This window comes from Tursiops truncatus, chromosome 6, assembly GCF_011762595.2.
Source record: "Tursiops truncatus isolate mTurTru1 chromosome 6, mTurTru1.mat.Y, whole genome shotgun sequence".
In the NCBI taxonomy this organism is placed as follows: Eukaryota; Metazoa; Chordata; class Mammalia; order Artiodactyla; family Delphinidae; genus Tursiops; species Tursiops truncatus.
The window spans coordinates 9,688,382-9,710,891 of record NC_047039.1 but is presented as its reverse complement, the minus strand read 5'-3'; the positions used below and the strand labels follow the sequence as shown (position 1 = coordinate 9,710,891).

The following is a 22,510-nucleotide window of genomic DNA, read 5'->3' as shown; positions in this document are numbered from 1 at the left end:
AAGAATGAATAGGGAGAAGAACCAAAATAATTTTGAAAAAGAATAATAAAAAAGGAATACTTACCTTATTAAATGTCAAAATATTTTATAGAAAGTACTTGGTCTCATGGAGAAATCTCTATTTTTTTGTTTATCTGACCATGCAGGGTTTAATAAAGACAATAATAAATGTTTGAGCAGAAATGTGGGGAAATAGGTATACATTGTTTTACTTTTGAACATTTCAATAAGGGAAAACTGAACAATAGCCTGTTCTGGTTGGGCTGAGGGTTTTTCCCACAAGGGTCAAATTCATTCCAATACTATCCTTGTGTGGACATCATCCTTTCCTTTAGGATGGTCTCTACTGATTGCCTGAAAGTGACATGGACCTTTTAATGTTAATAAAGGGGCTTAGTATCTTTCCATCAGTGCATTCCTTATAATGCAAAGATGTTCCGATTGGTTCCAAGAGCAGATGTATACTGAGAGCATTTAAATGATTGAAAAATAAGTGTATTGTTGATACCTAGATTAACAGACAGACTTGGTGAATCACAAGAGCTGCATCCACAAGTATCCTTCATAATTTCTGGCTACTCATTTTCATATTAACTGGAATGAGTTTCTTTTCAAATATATAAGATGGAAGATGAGAGGGGAAAATTGACTTATTGATAGAAGGGAAACAATCCTCCCGCCTCAAAGAATTAGGTAGCTTTTTAATTTAAAGTTCCAGTAGATGAATAAGGTTGATATTTCCCAGGAGTGACCTTGGTTGGAATTTCCCCTCAGTCTGAGGTAGCCAGGAAAAGACAGAGGTACATTTTTCATAGCTCCATACTGGCCACTCTCATCCCTCCTCACGTTCCGTCTCGTCGTGCTGGTCGGGTCTGGGGTTCAGTGCTCCGAACAAGGGTGAAGTTAAGAAGTGACAGCTTGCCCTGGCCAAGAGTGACTCAGCACTCTGACTTCTGGTGTAGGATATTAATGCAGCCGGACATACACTTGGTGGAAATATTTATTTTTAGAACTATCCATAACATCTTCCTGAATCCAGATCTTCACCTCGCTCTGGGTCTCCCACCAGTCACTGGACCCCAATGTCATTTCCAGGCGCTGTTCTGCAGAAAACGCTAGGCTGGCTTCCTCCTATTCAGCCTGCCAGGTGATCTGTACATAATCAGGTGTATGTAAGAATGCATATTTATTCATTTGACATTTACTTATCACACCTCTTCCGAGGTGGTTATCACAATATCTTGGCCGGGCTCTATCTCATTACCCCTGAGCAACAAAATATTATAGGAGCACTTTCTGCCTAGGAAGGTCTGAGAAGGTTCCTGAGAGGCTGTGAAGTTTGGGTAGAATGTGGAAAGGTAATAGGAATTTACAGATAGATACAAGGGCAAGATTATCCTTGGTCAGGGATAAGCTCTTCCTTTCCCATGGCACTGATGCTGATCGGTTCCACATTGATATCTCCAGCCCTGATGTCTCATCGTATTTCAGATCTGTACCTCCTGCTGCCTATGGGACATCAGTTCATAAGCCAGAAATCTGGGAATCATCCTCAATTCCTTTATATATCTAATCCCTTATATCCAAGTCACAAAGACCTGTTTATTCTACCTGTTAAAGATTTTCTCAAATCCATCCCCACTTCTCCACCTGTATTGCCACTAACTTCATCTGGAAACCATCATCATGTCTTGCCTGGAGTATATTAAATGCCACCTAACTGGCCTTCTAATTCTCATCGTGTGTCCTTTCAACCTGACAAAGTGAGGGAAAAGGCCCATCTCTTTTTTTTTAACATCTTTATTGGGGTATAATTTCTTTACAGTGGTGTGTTAGTTTCTGCTTTATAACAAAGTGAATCAGTTATCCATATACATATGTTCCCATATCTCTTCCCTCTTGAGCATGTGCTGTGCCACCCTCGGGAGCCTGCGCTTGCTTACTGACCGAGCTGCAGCTTTCAACACTCTCCGTTCACAACGTCCTCTCTGGCCATCCCGAATTACCTGCAGATCCCCAAATATGACTTGTGTTTTAATACGTTGCACTGTGGCATAGGTCCCCATTAAACGAAATGGTCTTGGCCTGGTGATCTGAAAATTCCCATCCGCTCTTCCACATTGTCCCAACTTCACAACCTCTCAGGAACCTTCCAGGGCAGAATGTGCTCCAATAACACTTTTCTGTTTGAGGCTAATGAGATGGAGCTAGAGGGGGCACGCTTGCACCCTGTAAAGCAGACTCTGTCTCCTCTTCGCTGTCCTACGGAAGGCTGGCAGTGGAGGTGGTCTTTGGCTAAGTTAAATGAGCACCTGAAAATTTATTTACCAACCCTGGGGTCCCCATGTCCCTACTGTGATCCACCTTGGGGCAACATGGCCTTAAGGGTCATGCATGACCCAAAGATATGCATATTGTTGGGTTTTGCCAAAGGTAGGAGACAAAGTTACATAACACACTTACAGCTGCATTATTTTGTTAATCATTATTTTGAGCTGATTCCAAAATGAACTTTGACTTTATTTTTTGGTATTTTGTGTATTCCGGGAGGGAATAGTGCCCATTTCCTGGTGTCCAGTGTGGGATAAAGGAGCCCAGGGAGGGTCTTCCTGTCTCCAACTCAGCACAGCTACTATAACACTTAGACTTTGTATTTGTTCCCATATCAGTTTGCCTGTATTCCCTGAGAATACGGGAATTGCATTGGTTTTTCTAGCCTATGAACACTGCCTGGCACATGGTGGGTGCTCAATAAACCTTGTCTTATTATACAACTGTAATAAAATAATATAGTTTCTCTTACTCCATCACCCATAGCCTTCATTACGTTGCTCTTGACATTAATGTGTCCCTGAGGTGAAAATCATGACAATTTCTCTTGGGTTTTTAACACTACACATTACTTAGGTATCATGTCATCATAACATCTCAGAAGAGACACAAGAAGAAAATAGTGCTCGCGTCTTTTGGGCCATTAGTTGATGTTGTAGTTACAAGTGAAAGCCACCAGATGGCTTAAGGAAATGAGTTTATTTCCAATTGAGAGTTTAGCGGAGAAATCTAGGACCGAGAAGTAAAGCATGATTGGAGGGAGCTCAAAGGCTCTCTGTAGTGAACCCCAAATAACCCACAAACCCTCACTTACCAGTGTCACCACCTGACTTCAGAAATGGGTTTGTAGAGGCTTTGCAGCCTGCAGAATGAAAAACACCAAACTGTGTATCATCCTTCCAGCATCTACATGCTTTAAGAATGACAGAATAGTTACTGAAATTTAATTCCACAAATATTTATTGAGTGCCTAAGTCCCAATTACACCTTTTGAGAGGCTTATTGAAGCATATGACACAGAAAGCACAGCTTACTCAAGATGGAAAATGTGCAGGAGACTAGAAGTAGAAATGGATGTCTTTTTCTCCTTGTGTATACTAGTGCTGCAGTTTCAAGGAGAAATGCTGGCAGAAAATAATTGTGACCTAGAAAATTTTTGCATATTATCTGTAGGCAGAATAGGTAAAAGACAAATGAAAACAAAGCAAAACAAAACTTTAGATGACCACAGTATTTCTAACTCAAAGTGTATTTTATATGGTATTTGTATATGAGAACCAGAGTTGAAATTGTTAGAGTAGATTGAAACATTTTAATGAAGTAAGTTAAATATAAACCTATATATAAAAAGATCTGGGAGGATGTATACCAATGGTAGAATAAACCAAAGGAGATAAAAATCTAACTTAAGAGGTAACACAGTATTTGAGATTAAAAGAAAAAAATTGAATTGGCTAAGTTCACTTACCTTTTCTTTTTACCAATCTATAATTTATCTTTGCTGTAATCATTGTGTGTTAAATAAACTGTTTACTTTCTGATTAAAAAAGTGATACATGTACAGTCTAGAAAATTTAAAAATAGAAAAGTATAAAAGAAAAAATAAAAATTACCCACAGTCCGATTACAGAGAGAAAACCGCTGTTGGCATTTGGGTTAGAGGCACACCTCGGAGATACTGCGGGTGGGGTTCAGACCACCCAATAAAGCAGATATCGCAATAAAATGAGTTGCATGAATGTTTTGGTTTCCCAGTGCATATAAAAGTTATATTTACACAATATTGTAGTCTACTGAGTGTGCAATAGCATTATGTCTAAAAAAGCAGTGTAATTAATTAAAAATATAACTATACCCGCATAAAAAATAAAACACCCTGTACCCATTAAGTAGTCACTCCCCATTCTCCTCTACCCCCATCCCTGATCAACTGTAATCTGCTTTCTGTCTCTGTTTTCCCAAATCTCTGTTTTGCCTATTCTGGATATATTATATAAAAGAAATCGTGCAATAAAAAAATATTGCAAAAAATTCTAAATATTATCTGAGCCTTTAGTGAATTGATATCTTTTTGCTGGTGGAAGGTCTTGTCTGGACGTTGATGCTGCTGACTGATCACGGTGGTGGCTGCCGAAGGCTGGGTGGCCGTGGCGATTTCATGAAATAATAGAGCAATGAATTGCCACACTGATTGACTCTTCCTTTCACAAACGATTTCTCTGTAGTGTGCACTGCTGTTTGATAGCATTTTACCCACAGTAGAACTTTCAAAACTGGAGTCAATCCTCTCCAACCCTGCCGCTGCCTTATCAACTAAGTTTATGTCATATGTTAAATCCTTCGTGGTCATTTCAATAATCGATTAAGTTGCTGTCTTATATGGGCGCAGTTCATGGTGCCTCAAAACAATTACAATAAAGACCACTGATCACAGATCACCAGGAGAAATATAATAATAATGAAAAAATTTTAAATATTGTGAGAATTACCAAAGTGCGACACAGAGATATGAAGTGGAGCAAATGCTGTTGGATGCACGATGTCACAAACCTTCGACCTGTGAAAAAAAGGCAATATCTGCAAAGTACAATAAAGGGGAAGACAGTAAAATGAGGTATGCCTGTATTTTCTTTCGTTCTTTTTTCCTATGACTCTAAATATGACATATATGTAACTGGATGTTGAGGGAAATCTCACTTGTTTCCCTGGAGCTGGCAAACAGGACCCAAAGCTTAGGACAGAGAGCCATCAAGACCCTATGGAGGAAAGAGATCTTCAAACAGTTGGGGTCTAACTGCTCATCCAGAGCTTATTAAGGATGACCAAACCTTTCCAGTGTATATAAGCAAAAGGCTGATAGAGGGTGAGGGAGATGCATCAGAGTCTAGAAACGTCTACCCCTTGGGGAGGACTCCACTATCCCTCCCTCCAAAGCTAAAAGGAGTATCAGCACTTTCCCCCGGGGAAATGATGCTAACACCCTGTCCTTGTAGATGTGCCTTGTACTTTTCCTAGCAGGGAAAAGGAGAATGGAGAGATGGCAGAGGTGAGAGAGGAGTGGTCCCTCTGTTTGGCAAGGAGAGAATGGATGAGCTCTTATGGGACTAAAGGACAGCTTGGAAGGCAGCTTAGCTTGATTCAACTTGACTCTACAACACCCAAGAGGGTTTCCTAGTGGCCAGGGAGTCCTAGCAGCCACACATCGAGGACTGTACCTCCAGGCCAGGAGCTGGAGAGCATTTCCTGGCCACGGAGCTCCCACGCAAAATTCCATGCCGTGAAGATGCTCACTTGAGCATTTAATCGGAGTGTCTGAGTGACACTGCTCCCCAGTGGCTTCTATGCCAGTGGGCGTGAACCTGAGAAACCAGTAGAGAAACCTCAGGATAAACACAGTGCAGTCCACTTGAGGAAAGTGTGTCCCGTTTCCCCCTTCCTTCTTCCCAGTCTCCAATCCTAAAAGAACTTGATTCCGAGAAGTTGTAACTTCTCTCCCCTCCCCCTTCAACTTCACGGATGACAAAAACTAAGAGACATTATATAACTAGTCAAAGGCCACAGAACTAGTTAATCCAAAACTAGGATTATAATGCAGCACTCCTCTTTTGTACTCATTCACTTGGCTATTTATTCATTTAATCTTCAAATGTTTATTGTCTCTCCAATGGCAGTCCAGGCCTCAGGGCTCGTCATGTCCCATAACAAAGACAAATAATAATCATAGCTATTAGGCATTAGGCACTATATTAGGTACTTTCACTTGGATTATCTTGTTTAATGGTCATATAATCTTAGCAAGCACTTAGAGAAGAAAAGATAATGTTGATACATTACAGTATCCTTAAAAAACCTTCTGGAGGGTCAGGGTTGGGGGAGGTAAGTAGGCAGAGCACAGAGGATTTTTAGGGCAGTGAAAATACTGTGTGTGATATTATAGTTATATGTCATTATACATTTGTCCAAATCCATAGACTGTACAACACCAAGAGTGAGCCCTAAGGTGAACTACGGACTTTGTGTGATTACGAGGTGCTAATGTAAAAATCCTTGGTAAATAAATGTACCATTGTGGAGAGTGATGTTGATAATAGGGGAGTAGTCTATGCTTGTGTGGAAACAGAGGGTGTATGGGGAATCTCTGTACCTCTCAATTTTGTTGTAAACTTCAACTGCTCTTTAAAAAGTAAGTCTTACAAAAAACATCCCAAAGAGATATCCTGGCTATTCACAATAGCCAGGACACAGAAATAACCGATGTTTCCCCCAGTGGATGAATGGATAAAGAAGATAGGGCATATACACACAATGGAATGTTATCCAGCCTTTAAAGAGAGAAATCCTTTCATTTACTACAACATGGATGAGCCTGGAGGACAATATGCTAAGGTAAATAAGTCAGTCATAGAAAGACAAATACTGCACGATTCCATTTATATGAGGTACCTAAAACAGTCAAACTCATAGAAGCAGAGAATAGAATGCTGGTTTCCAGGGGTTGAGAGGTGGGGTAGTGAGGTGTTCAATGTGTGTAAGCTTTCGGTTATGCAACAGGAATAAGTTCTAGAAATCTGTACAACATAACGCCTAGGGCTAAAGATGGTATTGTGCACTTAAAAATTTATTGAGGGTGTGTCTCATGTTGTGTTCTTACCACACAAAAACAAAACAAAACAAAACAAAACAAGACAAAACAAAGAGACATCAGAAATTTTTGGAGGTGATGGAAATGTCTGTTACCTTGATTGTGCTGCTGGTTTTACGGCTGTTTGCATGGGTCCAAACTCATCAAATTTATCCATTAAATACGTGCAGCTTTTGGATATCAACTATTCCATGGTAAAGCTGTTAAAACAAACAAGCAAACATACAAAAAAATTCTACCTGCATCCTTTGGGTGACTCTGATGTGTGTGTGTGTGTGTATGCATGCATGTGTGTGTGTGTGTGTGTGTATGAAGCGGTATAATTTATCTACTAACTGGGAACACTTAGATAACAAAATAAGAGATAAGTCCTATTTGCAATCAGGACCCATCAGACATCGAGGAGAAGTGGTAAGGAGGGACTTCTGGAGGGAATTATGCAGTTGATTCAAGAGATGCTATGCTTGATTCATGCATTCATTCAGCCAACATTGGCTGAATGCTGACTGTGACCTTGACAGGTACTAGGATACAACAAAAAGCAAAAAATGGACACAATCGCTGCCTTCCTAGAGCTCGCAGCCCTAGTGGAGGAGGACAATTTTCCAACAGTCACCCAAATAACCGTGTATAATAATCATAGCTAATATTTACTCAGGTCTTCTTATGTGTCAGACATGATTTCAGCCACTTTTCCTGTATTATTTAATCATCACAAAGAAAAAACAAAAACAAAATTTAAAAAACCTGTGAGTTAGGTACTACTATTATTATCCCCAATTATATTTAAATTATATGGAGGAAAGATTTGTGGTGATATGAGATCATTCCTTGGGGAAACTAACCTGGCCTGTGGGTCGACCCCAGGAAGACTGAGAAAAGATTGTCAAAGGCTGCCCTACCTTGTGTCCAAGGTGGGCAGGGTACTCATCAAGAGGTAGGAAAGTGCTGGGAGTGTATTGGTTTGGGACATTGGTGAATTGTTGGCTGAAGGCGAGAGTGAAAATGAACATTTATTAAGTACTTACTACTTCTTATACGCCGAAGTCTGTGCAGTACTGAACCTTGTCCCTGAATTGTTCTCTGACCCAACTTGAGGGTTCTGATCCTTAAAGGCTGGGGGTGGGGTGGGGGGGATGGCGACGGTTCAGAGATGAAGTGCATCAGGTTACCCATAGGGGAATCTAATTAAAACGAGGTGACCCCTGAGCCCTGGGGAGTGGCAGCTGCATAGGGTTGGCAGTGTCAGATGCCCTGATGGTGGCAGCAGGAGAGTGGCATCTGTGGTGGCAGAAGGGGGCACACCGGTGGCTGCTGAGGTGAACTCACAAATCACCTGGGACCCTGCCAGGGAAAAAGCTCAAAGTTACTGCTTAGTGGATGCTCTCAAAGGCCATCACGGTTTGGGGAAGTGTGAGTTACACACCTGAAGGTTCCCTGCTTATTCTCTTACAGCATCTTTGACGCTTTCTGGTTTCCAAGCATTCAGATTGTTACTGCCTGTGCTGTCTGCTCAGCACTGATGCCACTCAAAAGTTTACGATTCCCCCATGGGAATCATTTCCATCTTCAAACATTGAGCTGTTGCTTCACGTGCTTCACCCGCTCTGCAGCTTTTGATCCTTTTCAAGATGTGCTTGGTGTAGGAAGATGAACTACTGAAAATTAGGGCTTAATTTAATTTGACATACAACAAACACACGCGGATTAATGTTTTTAAAGATCCAGTTATAATTCCTAAGAATGATGGATTATTACAAAGAGAAGTTTTGAATTATCTCGATTCCAGAATCCAGATTTTGAGGGTCCAACGAATTCAGATGCCATTGGATACACCGTATTTCCTGCTCTCTGCATGATTTCTGGTATGTTCCAAACCTCTTTAGATTCAGCACTGATAGCTGTAGACAAATTAACACTGAGCTTAGTTTTAGTTTGGGATTCAGTGTGCTACCCGAAGTGGGTGAAAGCAGTTGAAAATGTTAGATTTCAAACACAAGAGGCGTGTTTATGGAGGGCTAGGACAATGGGTGTACGTATTGGCCAGAACAGTGGTGCTCCAAGTTTGGTGCCTGGACCACCAGTGTCAGCATTCCCTGAGAATTTATTAAAAATGCTAAGTCTCAGGCCTCTCCCAAACTACTGAGCCCGACATTCGGGGTGGGGACAGCAGGCTGTGTTTTAACAAGCCCTCCAGGTGATTCTGGTATATGTTGAAGTTTGAGAACCGCTAAGCTATTCAAAACCGTAGCAGCTTAAATAAAATCAAAGTTCATTTCTCGCTCATGTACTAGCCTATGAATAAGCCATCTAGGGGTGAAATGGCAGCTTCATGATGCCGGGGACCTAGGGTCACTCCACCTGGTCACTCTATTACTCTCACAATGCGCCATCCATCACTTGGTTTGCAGTGGTTACTCCAGGCTGCCTCTCACACCTGCGTTCCAGCTAGCAGGAGAAGGGTCAGAAGGAGAGCGTGGCCTGGGGATTATCACTTACTGTGGCTGTGACTTTTGTGGCTTGAGGTGCGACAGCAAAACTAGCAGGACTTTCTTTTTCCTTCTTCACAATTTTACGGGCAGATTCGTTCTTACCGAAGATCTTTGCAACCTCAGCATACGAGTTTTTTCCTTTCTTTGTTAAGTCGAGAACTTTCACCTTTTCACTTAAAGGAAGTACTTTATGGCTTCTCTTTGGCATATGTGAATTGCCAACATCACTAGTCTTGCCCTTTGGGGCCATTATTAAGTAAAATAAGGGTTACTTGAACTCAAGCACTGAGATACCTTGACAGTTGATCTAATAACGGAGTCGGCTACTAAGTAACTAACGGATGGGATACGCTGGACAAAGTGATGATACACATCCCTGGGGGATGGAGAGGGATGGCGAAAGAGTTCATCGTGCTACTCAGTACAGCACAAAATTTAAAATGTATGAATTGTTTATTTCTGGAATTTTCCATTTAATATTTTCAGAGCGCAATTGACTTCAGGAAATTGAAACCTTGGAAAGTGAAACTGTGAATAAGGGGGGACGACCATATTGTTATTAATGTTATTACTATTTTTCCTCTTAAAACTCAGTAAAATAATCTCTGCAGTAAATTAGCATACCTGAGACAGGTCTGAATCTTCTATAGATAGGCCATAAATAAGGCCATGTGGTTTTAACTCCGCCAGTGTAAAGGGGCGTATTAAGCTCTCTATTATTCATTTATAAGGGTGTCTCTGCCTACTTAAGTGGATTTTTATAAAAAGACCAAAAAAGCCTTATTTCAGTTTGAGTCCACCGGGACGTCCCTGCAGTTATTCATGGTTTGATAAAGAATGGAGACAGAGCTGATATGCCTCTTGGAGGGGACAAAGCCTCACCCTTTGCATCATTTGTCCTTGAGTTCATTTTCCACACCTGTGACAGCTCTTTTTTCAGTCCTGGAGCATGGCCCCCCATATCCACGACCTGCAACCCTAGAGGTTGAGGATCTGTTGTCCTTCTCGAAAAGCCCCTCAGCCCTTTGTGTCCAGGGCTCTGCTGTGGAGTAGAGTGAGCACCCCTGGTCTGCCGTTTGGTGCCAGGGCTGGGATGTCTCCCTACTGCATTGAGGCCCTTGGAGTCCCTGAAAGGCTGGACTCTTCTGCATGCACCACCCGGGTGGTGTCTTGCATATGGTGTGAGTTCAGTGGTATTTACTAAACAAGGGAGGGTTTCAGCAGAATCTGCATGTAGGGGCATTGCAGAAAGCACATTTAAAGCAATACATCAAAAAAAAAATCATTTAACATATGTAACTGAGAAGCAGGTATGTTCTCAATAACTTGGCTAAATGTCATACCCCTACCTTATATAACAAGTCATTTCCCAATTCCTACTACCTGAAAATGTCTTCATATATTATCTGAATTTTCAGAGAGTATGTTTTTCTTCCTTAGTGTTTTTTTTTTAGTAACCCTGACACATAGTTTTATGAAAGAAAATTAATTAGCAAAATAACTTGGCACTGAAGTTTCTAAGTTTATTAAAGTTTTCAGTATGTAATTAGGCTCATTTTATCAGTGATGTATACAATTTACTATTAGGATGGAGCTTAGAAATTGAGGGGTGGCACAATCTGATAAATTCTCTGGAGAGACACCTTTGCTTGCCCTCCTCTTTGTTGAGCACTAGTCTCTAAATCCTCAGATTCTTCCCCAGTCCGTGAGGATGTTTCTAAGACCCCCATCCCCACGTGCATCCGAGGGTGGGGGGAGGGAAGAGGATGCGTGGCCTGCTCTCTCATGCCTTAAATCATGTCTTTCACTCTTTATAGTCTACCTGGGGAGAGGCAGCTTGGAATAATGTGTGGTTAGGAAAGCTGAGAGGGGAGGACAAGATGGAGCCCACGGGAAAAAGAGCAAAACTACTTATTAGGGGCTGATCTTTATGCAACGGGGGTGGTAACGGCTGGGGGGAGGATGGGAACGTCTACTGATGGAGTGACTGCTCTGTGTCAGGAGCTATCACACACATTACCTCAGTGGTGCTTGGATTTCAAGGGTCAGCAGGATTGGATCAAATATTTTGGTTTTCCACGTTCGATAATGCCAGATGAGGGCCTTAGAGAAACAACTACCATCTCATCACCACCATATGAATATGAGAAGGAAGGACATTTCGACACCAGAGAAGTCAGAATATATTATTGTGGAATAAAAGATAGCTTTTCAAATTGAATATATGTTGCTTATGAAAAACTTAAGACACTATCTTTTTTGTATTTTGCCATTTAGTATTAGATTGGTACCGTACAAGGTTTCATTTGTGTACATGATATCCCAGGAAGCAGGTAGCATCCCTACTCCTAGGCAGGGCAGCTACCCCTCTGCATGCTTTGATAAACCCCATGTAATGAGGCCAAAATTTAAACAATGACTCAGATGTACAGAAAATGTTAACTGCCCTGTTTTCTATAACTGATCTCATCTTGCTCTTGTCGTTTCTAATGATGGAGGAAAACACTTGATCTTGACAAATCAAAGTGTCTTCTTGGCGTCTTTCAGTTTTAAATAGCCTATTCGGGTAACTGGTCAGTCTTTCGGGATTCTCTCTAGGGCCTTCCCTACTCCTTTCAAGGTGCTATCTATAACTGGAAGAGCTGCGTGTGCTCCTGGTCTTGCGGTCTCCCACTGAGGTGTCTCTCAGCCTTGGCACCTGTCCTGAGCATGTGCATTGGTGTAGCTTGGACTCCGGGCCACCTGGCTCTGGCTCAGCTGAGACACAGTTCTTCCTGTCCATCCTTCGGGCGTTAGGCTGGCTCCTGCGCCCAATAACTGAGGACCTTGCTGTTGCACCTGGTCACACGTTGCAGCACTTGGGTCTCCTTACTCTAACTCCAGGCTTTATCAGGGTCATGGGTTCTCTCTGTCCTTCCACACCCCCGCCCCTCATGGGAGACCTGGCAATGCCCTCCTTCTTTCCCCACACCCAACACAATTGTGCAGGATCTTGTGAGGCTGCCCTCTGGTCTGCCAGCCTTGGCCCTGCCCTCAGTCACTGCTCCTCTGCACACACACAGCATTGCATGCCTTGCTGAATGCAAGAGCCTTCGAGAATTTATAGGCTCCTTAGACCATGGCTTTCAAACTTCTTTTGACCAGGAGCTACACTAAGAAATATATTTTAAGTTTAGACACGGTGTATGTACAACACACACGTGTATGTAAGAGAAATAAAAAATTCCCCCAATTATGTAGATCCTTCCTACTTGTGGATGCACTCTGATATTTCTAATCTAGTCTAAGTCATTAAAAACCACATTGTTCGGGCTTCCCTAGTGGCGCAGTGGTTGAGAGTCCGCCTGCCAATGCAGGGGACACGGGTTCGTGCCCCGGTCTGGGAAGACCCCACATGCCGCGGAGCGGCTGGGCCGGTGAGCCATGGCCGCTGAGCCTGCGCGTCCGGAGCCTGTGCTCCGCAACGGGAGAGGCCACAACAGTGAGAGGCCCGCGTACCGCAGGGAAAAAAAAAAAACAACAAACACATTGTTCCAGTCTACTACAGTGAGATATATATATATATATATATATATATATATATATATATATTTTTTTTTTTTTCCCAGGGCTCCCTGCATTGGGAGCGTGGAGTCCCAGCCACTGGACCACCAGGGAAGTCCCAAGACTGTTTTCTTCATGCCCCGATGGCTCACTGTCCTAGGATATGCCCCAGGAAGTGAAGCACTGGCTCCCAAATCTTCAGATTCTTCCCCAGTCCATTTGGAGGTTTCTAAGAGTCCATCCCCAAATTCATCCCAGGGTGGGAGAATAAGATAAAGACGTTTGATCTTCTTTCTCATCTCTTAAGTCATGGCCTTTACCCTTTCTAGTCTAGGGTTTATTTTAAGGCCAGTCCTCTAGCTTTGGTTCTTATTATGTAAAATCAGTTGTGGGAGTTCCAAGAAAATCCTTTCAATTCTGATAAGCCCTGTTTTCAAGAATATGGTCTCCTTATCTCACCATGAATTTTAAAAACACTTTAAAAGAAACAACAAGTATTTTTTTGTCTAGTGGTTTCTGTGGGTCAGGAATTTGGAGGCAGATTAGCTGGGTGGCTCTGGCTCAGAGCCTCTTATAAGGTTGCAGACAAGATAACACCTGAAAGCTTTATTGGGTCTGGAGAATCTGCTTCTAAGATTGCTTACTCACCTGGCCGTTGGCAGGAGACCTCCTTTCCTCACCATGTGGGCTTCTCCATTGGGCTGATTGAGAATCTTCATGATGTGACAGCTTGCTTCCCCCGGAGGGAGTGATCCAAAAGTGAGCAAGAAGGAAGCTGCCTTGCCTTCTATGGCTTAGTCTCAGAGGTCACGCACCATCACTTCTTATTCTATAGAAACAAACATTAAGTCCAATGAAAATGTCAGGGGAGGGAAACTGGACCTTTAAAAGAATTTGTGGGAGGGCGGAGTCAAGATGGCGGTGTGGGAAGACACCAGGTAGCATCTCCCGGCAACTAGGGCGCCTGCCGGCTGCTGATGGGGGACCCTGACGCCCAAGGAGACGGGAGGAACCCCCAAGTGAATTGGTAGGATATGGGGGGACAGAGGGGAGAGGAGAAGTGGAGGCCAGACAGGATCGGCACCCCTGAGGCCGGGGAGATCAGGAGAGGCAGGCAGGAGGGGCCGTCTGGAAGGAGCAGGAGAGGAGCGGAGGGCAAGTGCCCCGCCCACTGGAGCCCAGGAAGCCTACTGGGCTCCCAGGTGAGGTCCCCTGCCCTCTGAGCACAGGAGTGGGGGGCACGCCTGGGGCTCTTCTGTCCCTTGAGCCTAAGCCCCACAGCCCCCCAGCCCCCAGGGCCTTTTCCAGCCCTGTGGGTCCTGAGCATTGGCTCCGCCCACTGCCCAAACCTCGCCCATGCTTAGGCCCCGCCCTCCAGCCGAGGCCTTTTCCCCGTTTTTTTCTTTTTTTTTCTTTCTCTTTCCCCTCCTCCTCTTTTTTACTGTGGTGGTACTCTTGTACCTTCCGGTTGTTGATTCATCTCTATTTTAATTTTTATGTTCTTTCTAACATATCTGTTAGTTTCCTAGTCTAATTTTATTTTTTACTTCATTATTGTTCTCTCTTTTTTTTCTGCCACCCCATGTGGCTTGTAGGATCTTGGTTCACAAGCTGGGGGTCGGGCCGAAGCTCCCGCGGTGGGAGCTCCGTGTTGGAACCACTGGACTAACAGAGAACCTCAGACCCCAGGGAATATTCATCGGAGTGAGGTCTCATGGAGATCCTCATCTCAGCACCAAGACCCAGATCTAGCCAACAGCCTACAAACTCCAGTGTTGGAAGCTTCAGGCCAAACAACCAGTAAGACAGGAACACAATCCCACTCATTTAAAAAAAAAAAAAAAAAGAGACGGCAAAATAATATGTCACAGATGAAGGAGAAAGGTAAAAAGCTACAAGACCAAATAAATGAAGAGGAAATGGGCAATCTACATGAAAAAGAATTCGGAGTAATGAGAGTAAAGATGATCTGGAATCTCGGAAACAGAATGGAAGCACTGATTGAGAAAATACAAGAAATGTTTAACAAAGATCTAGAACTAAAGAACAAACAAACAGAGATGAACAACACAATAACTGAAATGAAAAATACTCTAGAAGGAATCAATAACAGAATAACTGAAGCAGAAGAACGAATAAGTGAGCTGGAAGACAAAACGGTGGAAATAACTGCCAAGGAGCAGGATAAAGAAAAAAGAATGAAAAGAATTGAAGACAATCTCAGAGACCTCTGGGGCAATACTAAATGCACCAAACATTCAAATTATTGGGGTTCCAGAAGAAGAAGAGAAAAAGAAAGGGTCTGAGAAAATATTTGAAGAGATTACAGTTGAAAACTTCCCTAACATGGGAAAGGAAATAGTCACCCAAGTCCAGGAAGCACAGAGAGTCCCATACAGGATACACCCTAGGGAAAACCACACCAAGACACATGTTAATCAAACTAACAAAAATTAAATTCAAAGAAAAAATATTAAAAGCAGCAAGGGAAAAACAAAAAATAACATATAAAGGAATCCCCATAAGGTTATCAGCTGATTTTTCAGCAGAAACTCTGCAGGCCAGAAGGGAGTGGCAGGATATACTTAAAGTGACGAAAGGGAAAAACCTACAACCAAGATTACTCTACCCAGCAAGGATCTCATTCAGATTCGACAAAGAAATCAAAAGCTTTTCAGACAAGCAAAAGCTAAGAGAATTCAGCACCACCAAACCAGCTTTACAACAAATGCTAAAGAAACTTCTCTAGGCGGGAAACACAAGGGAAGAAAAAGACCTACAATAACAAACCCAAAACAATTAAGAAAATGGGAATAGGAACATACATATCAATAATTACCTTAAATGTAAATGGACTAAATGCTCCCACCAAAAGACACAGATTGGCTGAATGGATACAAAAACAAGACCCATATATTTGCTGTCTACAAGAGACCCACTTCAGACCTAGGGACACATAAAGACTGAAGGGGAAGAGATGGAAAAAGATGTTCCATGCAAGTGGTAATCAAAAGAAAGCTGGAGTAGCAATACTCCTATCTGATAAAATAGACTTTAAAATAAAGTCTGTTATAAGAGACAAAAAAGGACACTACATAATGATCAAAGGATCAATCCAAGAAGAATATATAACAATTATGTTTATGCACCCAATACATAAGGCAAATGCTAACAACCATGAAAGGAGAAATCGACAGTAACACGATAATAGTAGGGGACTTTAAGACGCCACTTACACCAATGGACAGATCATCCAAACAGAAAATAAATAAGGAAACACAGCTTTAAATGACACAATAGGCCAGACAGATTTAATTGATATTTACAGAACATTCCACCCAAAAGTGCAGAATACACTTTCTTCTCAAGTGCACAGGGAACATTCTCCAGGATAGATCACATCTTGGGTCACATCTTGGATCACATCTTCAACACCCACTTATGATCAACCTCGGAAAATTTAAGAAAATTGATATCGTATCAAGCATCTTTTCTGACCACAATGCTATGAGATTGGAAATCAATTACAGGAAAAAAAATGTAAAAAACACAAATACGTGGAGGCTAAACAGTGCACTATTAAATAACCAAGAGATCACTGAAGAAGTCAAAGAAGAAGTAAAAAAATACATAGAAACAAATGACAATGAAAACAGGACGACCCAAAACCTATGGGATGCAGCAAAAGCAGTTCTGAGAGGGAAGTTTATAGCAATTCAATCTCACCTCAAGAAACAAGAAAAATCTAAAATAAGCAATCTAACCCTACACTTTAAAAAACTAGAGAAAGAAGAACAAAGAAAACCCAAAGTCAGTAGAAGGAAAGAAATCATAAAAATCAGAGCAGAAATAAATAGAAACAAAGAAAACAATAGCAAGGCTCAATAAAGCTAAAAGCTGGTTCTTTGAGAAGATAAACAAAATTGATAAACCCTTAGCCAGACTCATCAAGAAAAAAAGGGACAGGATGCAAATCAATAAAATTAGAAATGAAAAATCACAACTGACACTGCAGAAATACAAAGGATTATAAGAGACTACTACAAACAACTATATGCCAATAAAATGGACAACCATAAAGAAATGGACAAATTCTTGGAAAGGTATAATTTTCCAAGACTGAACCAGGGAGAATTAGAAAATATAAACAGACCTACTATCACAAGTAATGAAATTGAAACCATAATTAAAAATCTTCCAACAAACAAAAGTCCAGGATCAGATGGCTTCACAGGTGAATTCTATCAATCATTTACAGAAGAGCTAACACCGATCCTTCTCAAACTCTTCCAAAATATTGCAGAGGGAGAAACACGCCCAAATTCATTCTACAAAGCTACCATCACCCAGATACCAAAACCAGAAAAAGATATCACAAAAAAAGAAAATTATAGACCAATATCACTGATGAACATAGATGCAAAAATCCTGAACAAAATACTAGCAAACAGAATCCAACAACATATTAAAGGGATCATACACCATGATCAAGTGGGATTTATCCCAGGTACACAAGGATTCTTCAATATACGCAAGTCAATGTGATACACCATATTAACAAATTAAGGAATAAAAACCGTATGATCATCTCAATAGATGCAGAAAAAGCTTTTAACAAAATTCCACATCCACTTATGATAAAAAATCTCCAGAAAATGGGCATAGAGGGAAACTACCTCAACATAATAAGGGCCATATATGACAAACCCACAGCAAGCATCATACTCAATCCCACTATTGGGCATATACCCTGAGAAAACCATAATTCAAAAAGACACATATACCACAATGTTCATTGCAGCACTATTTACAATAGCTAGGACATGGAAGCAACCTAAGTGTCCATCGACAGATGAATGGATAAAGAAGATGTGGCACAGATATACAATGGACTATTACTCAGCCATAAAAAGAAACAAAATTGAACTATTTGTAGTGAGGTGGATGGACCTAGAGTCTGTCATACAGAGTGAAGTAAGTCAGAAAGTGAAAAACAAATACTATACGCTAACACATATATATGGAATCTAAAAAAAAAAAAAAGGTTATGATGAACCTAGTGGCAGGACTGGAATAAAGATGCAGATGTAGAGAATGGACTTGAGGACACGGGGAGGGGGAAGGGTAAGCTGGGACGACATGAGAGAGGGGCATGGACATATATATACTACCAAATGTAAAATACATAGCTAGTGGGAAGCAGCTGCATAGCACAGGGAGATCAGCTCGGTGCTTTGTGAAAACCTAGAGGGGTGGGATAGGGAGGGTGGGAGGGAGGCTCAAGAGGGAGGGGATATGGGGACATATGTATGCATAGGGCTGATTCACTTTGGTGTACAGCAGAAACTAACACAGTATTGTGAAGCAATTATACTCCAATAAAGATCTATAAAAGAAAAAAACAATTTGTGGACGTATTTTAAACCTCCATAATAATTAGTATATCTTTTCAGATAACTAACAACGCAAGGTAGTACAGACTAGGTGCTACCTGAGTGATGCAAGTGGTGAGTGCTATGGGGCAACCTAAGCTCAATGAATAACCGTGTTTTCTTGTGCAATCAGGGAAGGTTGCACAGAGAAGATGAGTCTTGAATTGAATGAAGAATAAGGTCGGAAAACCAGAGAGAATCAGGCAGGCATTCCAGTTGGTATAGACTGAGTGAATCAAGTGGGAGGGAGGTTCTCACCTTAGATGTCAAAGTCCCCAGACTACTTACTCCATGTTACCTCCTCTATTTTCCCATCCACCACCATCCACACTCCCGACCTCCACCATCTAGGCAGTCTTGGAAGTTTCCCTTTTGCAACATTTGATTAGACTGTGGACCAGTGACTACTCTTCCCCCCCCCCCCGCATTCTTTTTCCAAATTGATTTTAATATCCTGCTTCATCATTGTACACCAGGTGTGTGGGGGAGAGAGTGCGAGGAGGGAAGAGACACCTCACTTTTTTAGTTTATCGGTCACTGGATCATGTGCTTGGAACTTTAAAATAGGGTGTGTCCTATATGTTAGAAGAAGGGGATATATTCATATATATATATATATGCACACACATATATACACATATACATATACATATATACACACATACGGATATCTCGATGGCCAGCGGAATGGACTGTAAGAGTTGTCCACCAAAGTACATTCTTACCTTCTTCCTTTGTTACTAGAACTGCCTAGTGTTAGCTGGATCTGTGGTTGCCCAGCTAGAGAACTCTACCTCCCACCTTCCCAACAGTTAGATGTGGCTGTGTGTCCAACCACGTCAATGGAATGAGGAGAAATGACATGTGCTACCTCTGGGACACACTCCTAGGAGTACTGAGATGTTCACCCCTTTCCTTTCTGCCTTTTTGCTGGGCTCAGATACAGATGCGCTGCCAGATTCTGGGATGGTGGTTACGTATGTGGATAGCAGTGCTGCCCTCCTAGTCCTGGACCAGTACATGAGAGAAAAAACCAAAACAAAAACTATCTTGTTTCAAATATAATACCTTTGGGTTACAGCAACCTAAGCTGTATTCCAACGAAAAGCTAGGCCTAGTTTTGGAAAAGAGTATTAAATATTCCTTTCTCCAAGGGGCAAGGCAGAGCCATTCCTGAACACACGGAAAAGAAACTTTTGCTATTCTAAGTCAACGTTTTGACCCAACTTAACCAAATACGTAATCACTGTACACTTAATTTGAGCCAATATAGTGTGAGATAGTACGGAAGAAAAGACACGGTCCTGCTCAGTGCTCTATTTCTGGATCGTTACATAATAGAAGAAATAAACTTCTATTTTGTTTAAACTGATGTATTTTGGGTATTTGTTATACCAAAGAGGATGCTTAGACTGCATCCTAAAGAACATACATTGTTAGAATTTGTTGGAAAACCAGAGCATAATCACAAAAATAACACTTCAAAGCAGTGCGTGCCCAATGGGGAATATGGACAAAAAAAGACTCTCTCAGTGTGGAGAAGCTCAGAAGGGTTTAGGAGATTCTGAAGAAATCGAAAACTTAGTGATGAAAATGGCATCATTGAAGGCAGGAATATTAATTCTTTCCTAAACCAACCAACCAGCCAACCAAGCAACCAACCTCAGTGTAACTTTTCTCTCAACTATTCTGGTAAATGAGATAAGAAACCCCTGTTTTATGAAAAAAGGTATTTTTTTCTTTTAAAAATTAAAAAAAATTATAATAATAAAAGTATCACAGCCAGGGGAATACTTGAGAACACTGTAACAATATGTACCATTTCAAACCAGAAGTTTAAAGAAAGTGAAAACCAGTCAACCATTACCATGAACAACAAAACTGCAAACAGTTTTTCAATTTTTTTCTAGTCTTTCTTCAGTGGGTGTGCAAGGGGAGGTGTATGCATTATACGTGTACTACATACTACACGTATACATACTGTAGCTTTGTTGAGGTTTCTTAACATTACGTAAGTACTTCTCCTTGACATGAAAAATTCTTCGGTTTTGTGTGTGTGTGTGTGTGTGTGTATGTGTGTGTCACATGGGATCTTAGTTCCTGGACCAGGGATGGAACTGGCGCCTACTGCAGTGGAAGCACGGGGTCTTAACCACTGGACTGCTGGGGAAGTCCCCAAATTCTTCAGTTCTTAATTTCATACAATCAACCACAAAACACAGAAAAAGAAAACACAGACTATTTCCTTTGACAGAAGAATGATCTTACGACCTAGAAGGGACACCTTGTAAAGTTTTCAGGAAAGGCCTGTAGAACCTACTTCATATAATCTCCTGGCAAAACCAAATAAATCGGAAGTAAAAACCGAGGCACACTACACAGACAGAGCCCATATTACAAAACAAACATTTTGACCGAGTTTTAATGTTACCTGTCTGGCCATATTCTACAATACAGTAGGTCTAATCCTCCTGTCCTCAGGTTACAGTCCAGACCACATGAACACAAAGAGGTAACTAAACAAGATAGAGAGGTAACTAAATCCACTGGGGAGGTTGGCTCAAAGCCTTCTCATTTCTCTGGGTGCTAATCTGAAGTTCCTTCCTTCATGAGACTATCCGCCCACTTTGGCAGAACATTCGTGTAAAACCAAAATTTCACATATGCAACTCCCAAGTCACCCATCTGCCTCCACCCACCTTATTTTTGGGGTTGAAAATCTGTCATAGGAGCAAATGTTACGTCCCATGATTTGAGAGCCAAGAATGATCCAATAGAACGCTTAAGTTCACCCGAACTGCGTTAATGGGGTATCAGTGCCTTGTTCCTATTTTTCCCCCTTGTGTTTATCAGTATATTATTTCTATGTGTGTGCATATAAATATGTCTATAAAACATTATATTGAATTATCTTTCCTATTCTTAACTTTTTGAAAATTGTGCTTAGTTTTCACTTCGGATAATCATCTTTTTGATAATTTATCATCATAATGGCTCCAGTGGAAACAGATATAGTTACCAGTTTGTAAGGTAGGTAGTCGTACAGCTTACTGGGCACACCGAGCAATTGTTAAGGAGGTTGTGAAATGCGAACGAACTTCAAAGTCAAAAGCCGGGCATTATTTTTTTGGCCCCTGCCGCTTCACGTACTTTGTACCGCCATTACTACACTTTGTCTTCCGCCCGGGAACTTTGCACCTAAGGGAAGCAAGGAAAACTCGCAGGTGCCTCCCCGGACCCGGCCCCACGCCAGGGCGAGAACACGCCCTCGGTCCCGGCCCTCCCGGCACGAGGCTGAGGTAATCACTCGATTCCGGGGCGGGGGCAGCACAGCCCGCCGCGTACGTGCCCCCGCTGACCCGCCCGCCCGCCGGCCGGCCAGTGCACCCAGCTCCCGCCGCCCCGCGCCGGCCGCCCACTCCGCAGCGGCGCCTCGGCTCCCGACCGCGCCGGTCCGCCCGGCGGCCCCTAGGCAAGCCACCCACCCATGCTCGCCGCCACCAGGACGGCCCACCAGCTCTTCCAGAGAATGGGTAACTCCGCCTCCAACATCGTCAGCCCACAGGCGGCCCTACCGGGCCGGAAGGAGGCGATCGCCGTAGCGGGTAAGGACGCGGGCACGCACAGAGGGCGCGGTCGTCGCCGCTACGCACGCGCATCTTCTGGACGCCAGAAGGGAGCCGGGGGCCAGCCTCGGGAGGGTCGGCAGCCGGCGTTCTGCGCAGGCGCGGAGGGCGCTGGCAGGGGAGGGGGCCAGGGGTAGCTATTCTTTCTTTGTTTGGGTTCTCACCAGCTAAAACAACGCGAAACGCGTTGACTGGACCTACTACGGTGGTATAATTCACCTACAGTGCAAATACCCCGGCGGCTTCAAACTTCGGGCGGGAAAAGCACTGACCCAATTTTCGCCCTTTCCCACGGTGTACATCCCCTTTCCTTTTGGCACCGGCCGCTGGGATGCAGGCCACTTGCAGCGGTGCTGCGGCGTTGTGTTGTCACTGGAAGCAATGGAATGTTACAGAGCGATGAATACTGCAGTTTTGAAATTGTTTCTCACTTCACTGTTCTGG

The 22,510-nt window shown here is 42.5% G+C and overlaps 1 protein-coding gene and 1 long non-coding RNA gene across 7 annotated transcripts in view; one reads left to right on the top strand and one right to left on the bottom strand.

The window, feature by feature from the left end:
- Positions 1-982: 982 nt before the first annotated feature.
- LOC109550894 (uncharacterized) lies at positions 983-22,054 on the bottom strand. Of its 4 annotated transcripts, none has more exons than XR_012332363.1 (6): positions 21,926-22,054; positions 13,657-13,837; positions 7,069-7,173; positions 4,821-4,888; positions 3,146-3,193; positions 983-1,152 (listed from the first exon to the last, which is right to left on the bottom strand). It is a non-coding gene; the product is annotated as an uncharacterized lncRNA (long non-coding RNA). The 4 variants fall into 4 exon arrangements; XR_002177587.3 differs by lacking the exon at positions 4,821-4,888 and adding an exon at positions 21,591-21,638 and having other exon boundaries at positions 21,926-22,044; XR_002177585.3 differs by lacking the exon at positions 4,821-4,888.
- Positions 21,721-22,510, top strand: part of MSRA (methionine sulfoxide reductase A) — a 370,269-nt gene continuing 369,479 nt past the window's right edge. Inside the window, exon 1 of one of the 3 annotated variants that reach the window (XM_073805778.1) lies at positions 21,721-21,739. Coding sequence is in view for 2 of the 3 variants with exons in the window: in XM_019941385.3 (XP_019796944.1) it covers positions 21,928-22,045 (118 nt within the window). In the remaining variant the exon portion in view is untranslated. Of the gene's footprint in view, positions 21,740-21,905; positions 22,046-22,510 lie in introns of those variants that run through there. The other 2 variants (XM_019941385.3, XM_019941386.3) reach the window with 2 other exon arrangements.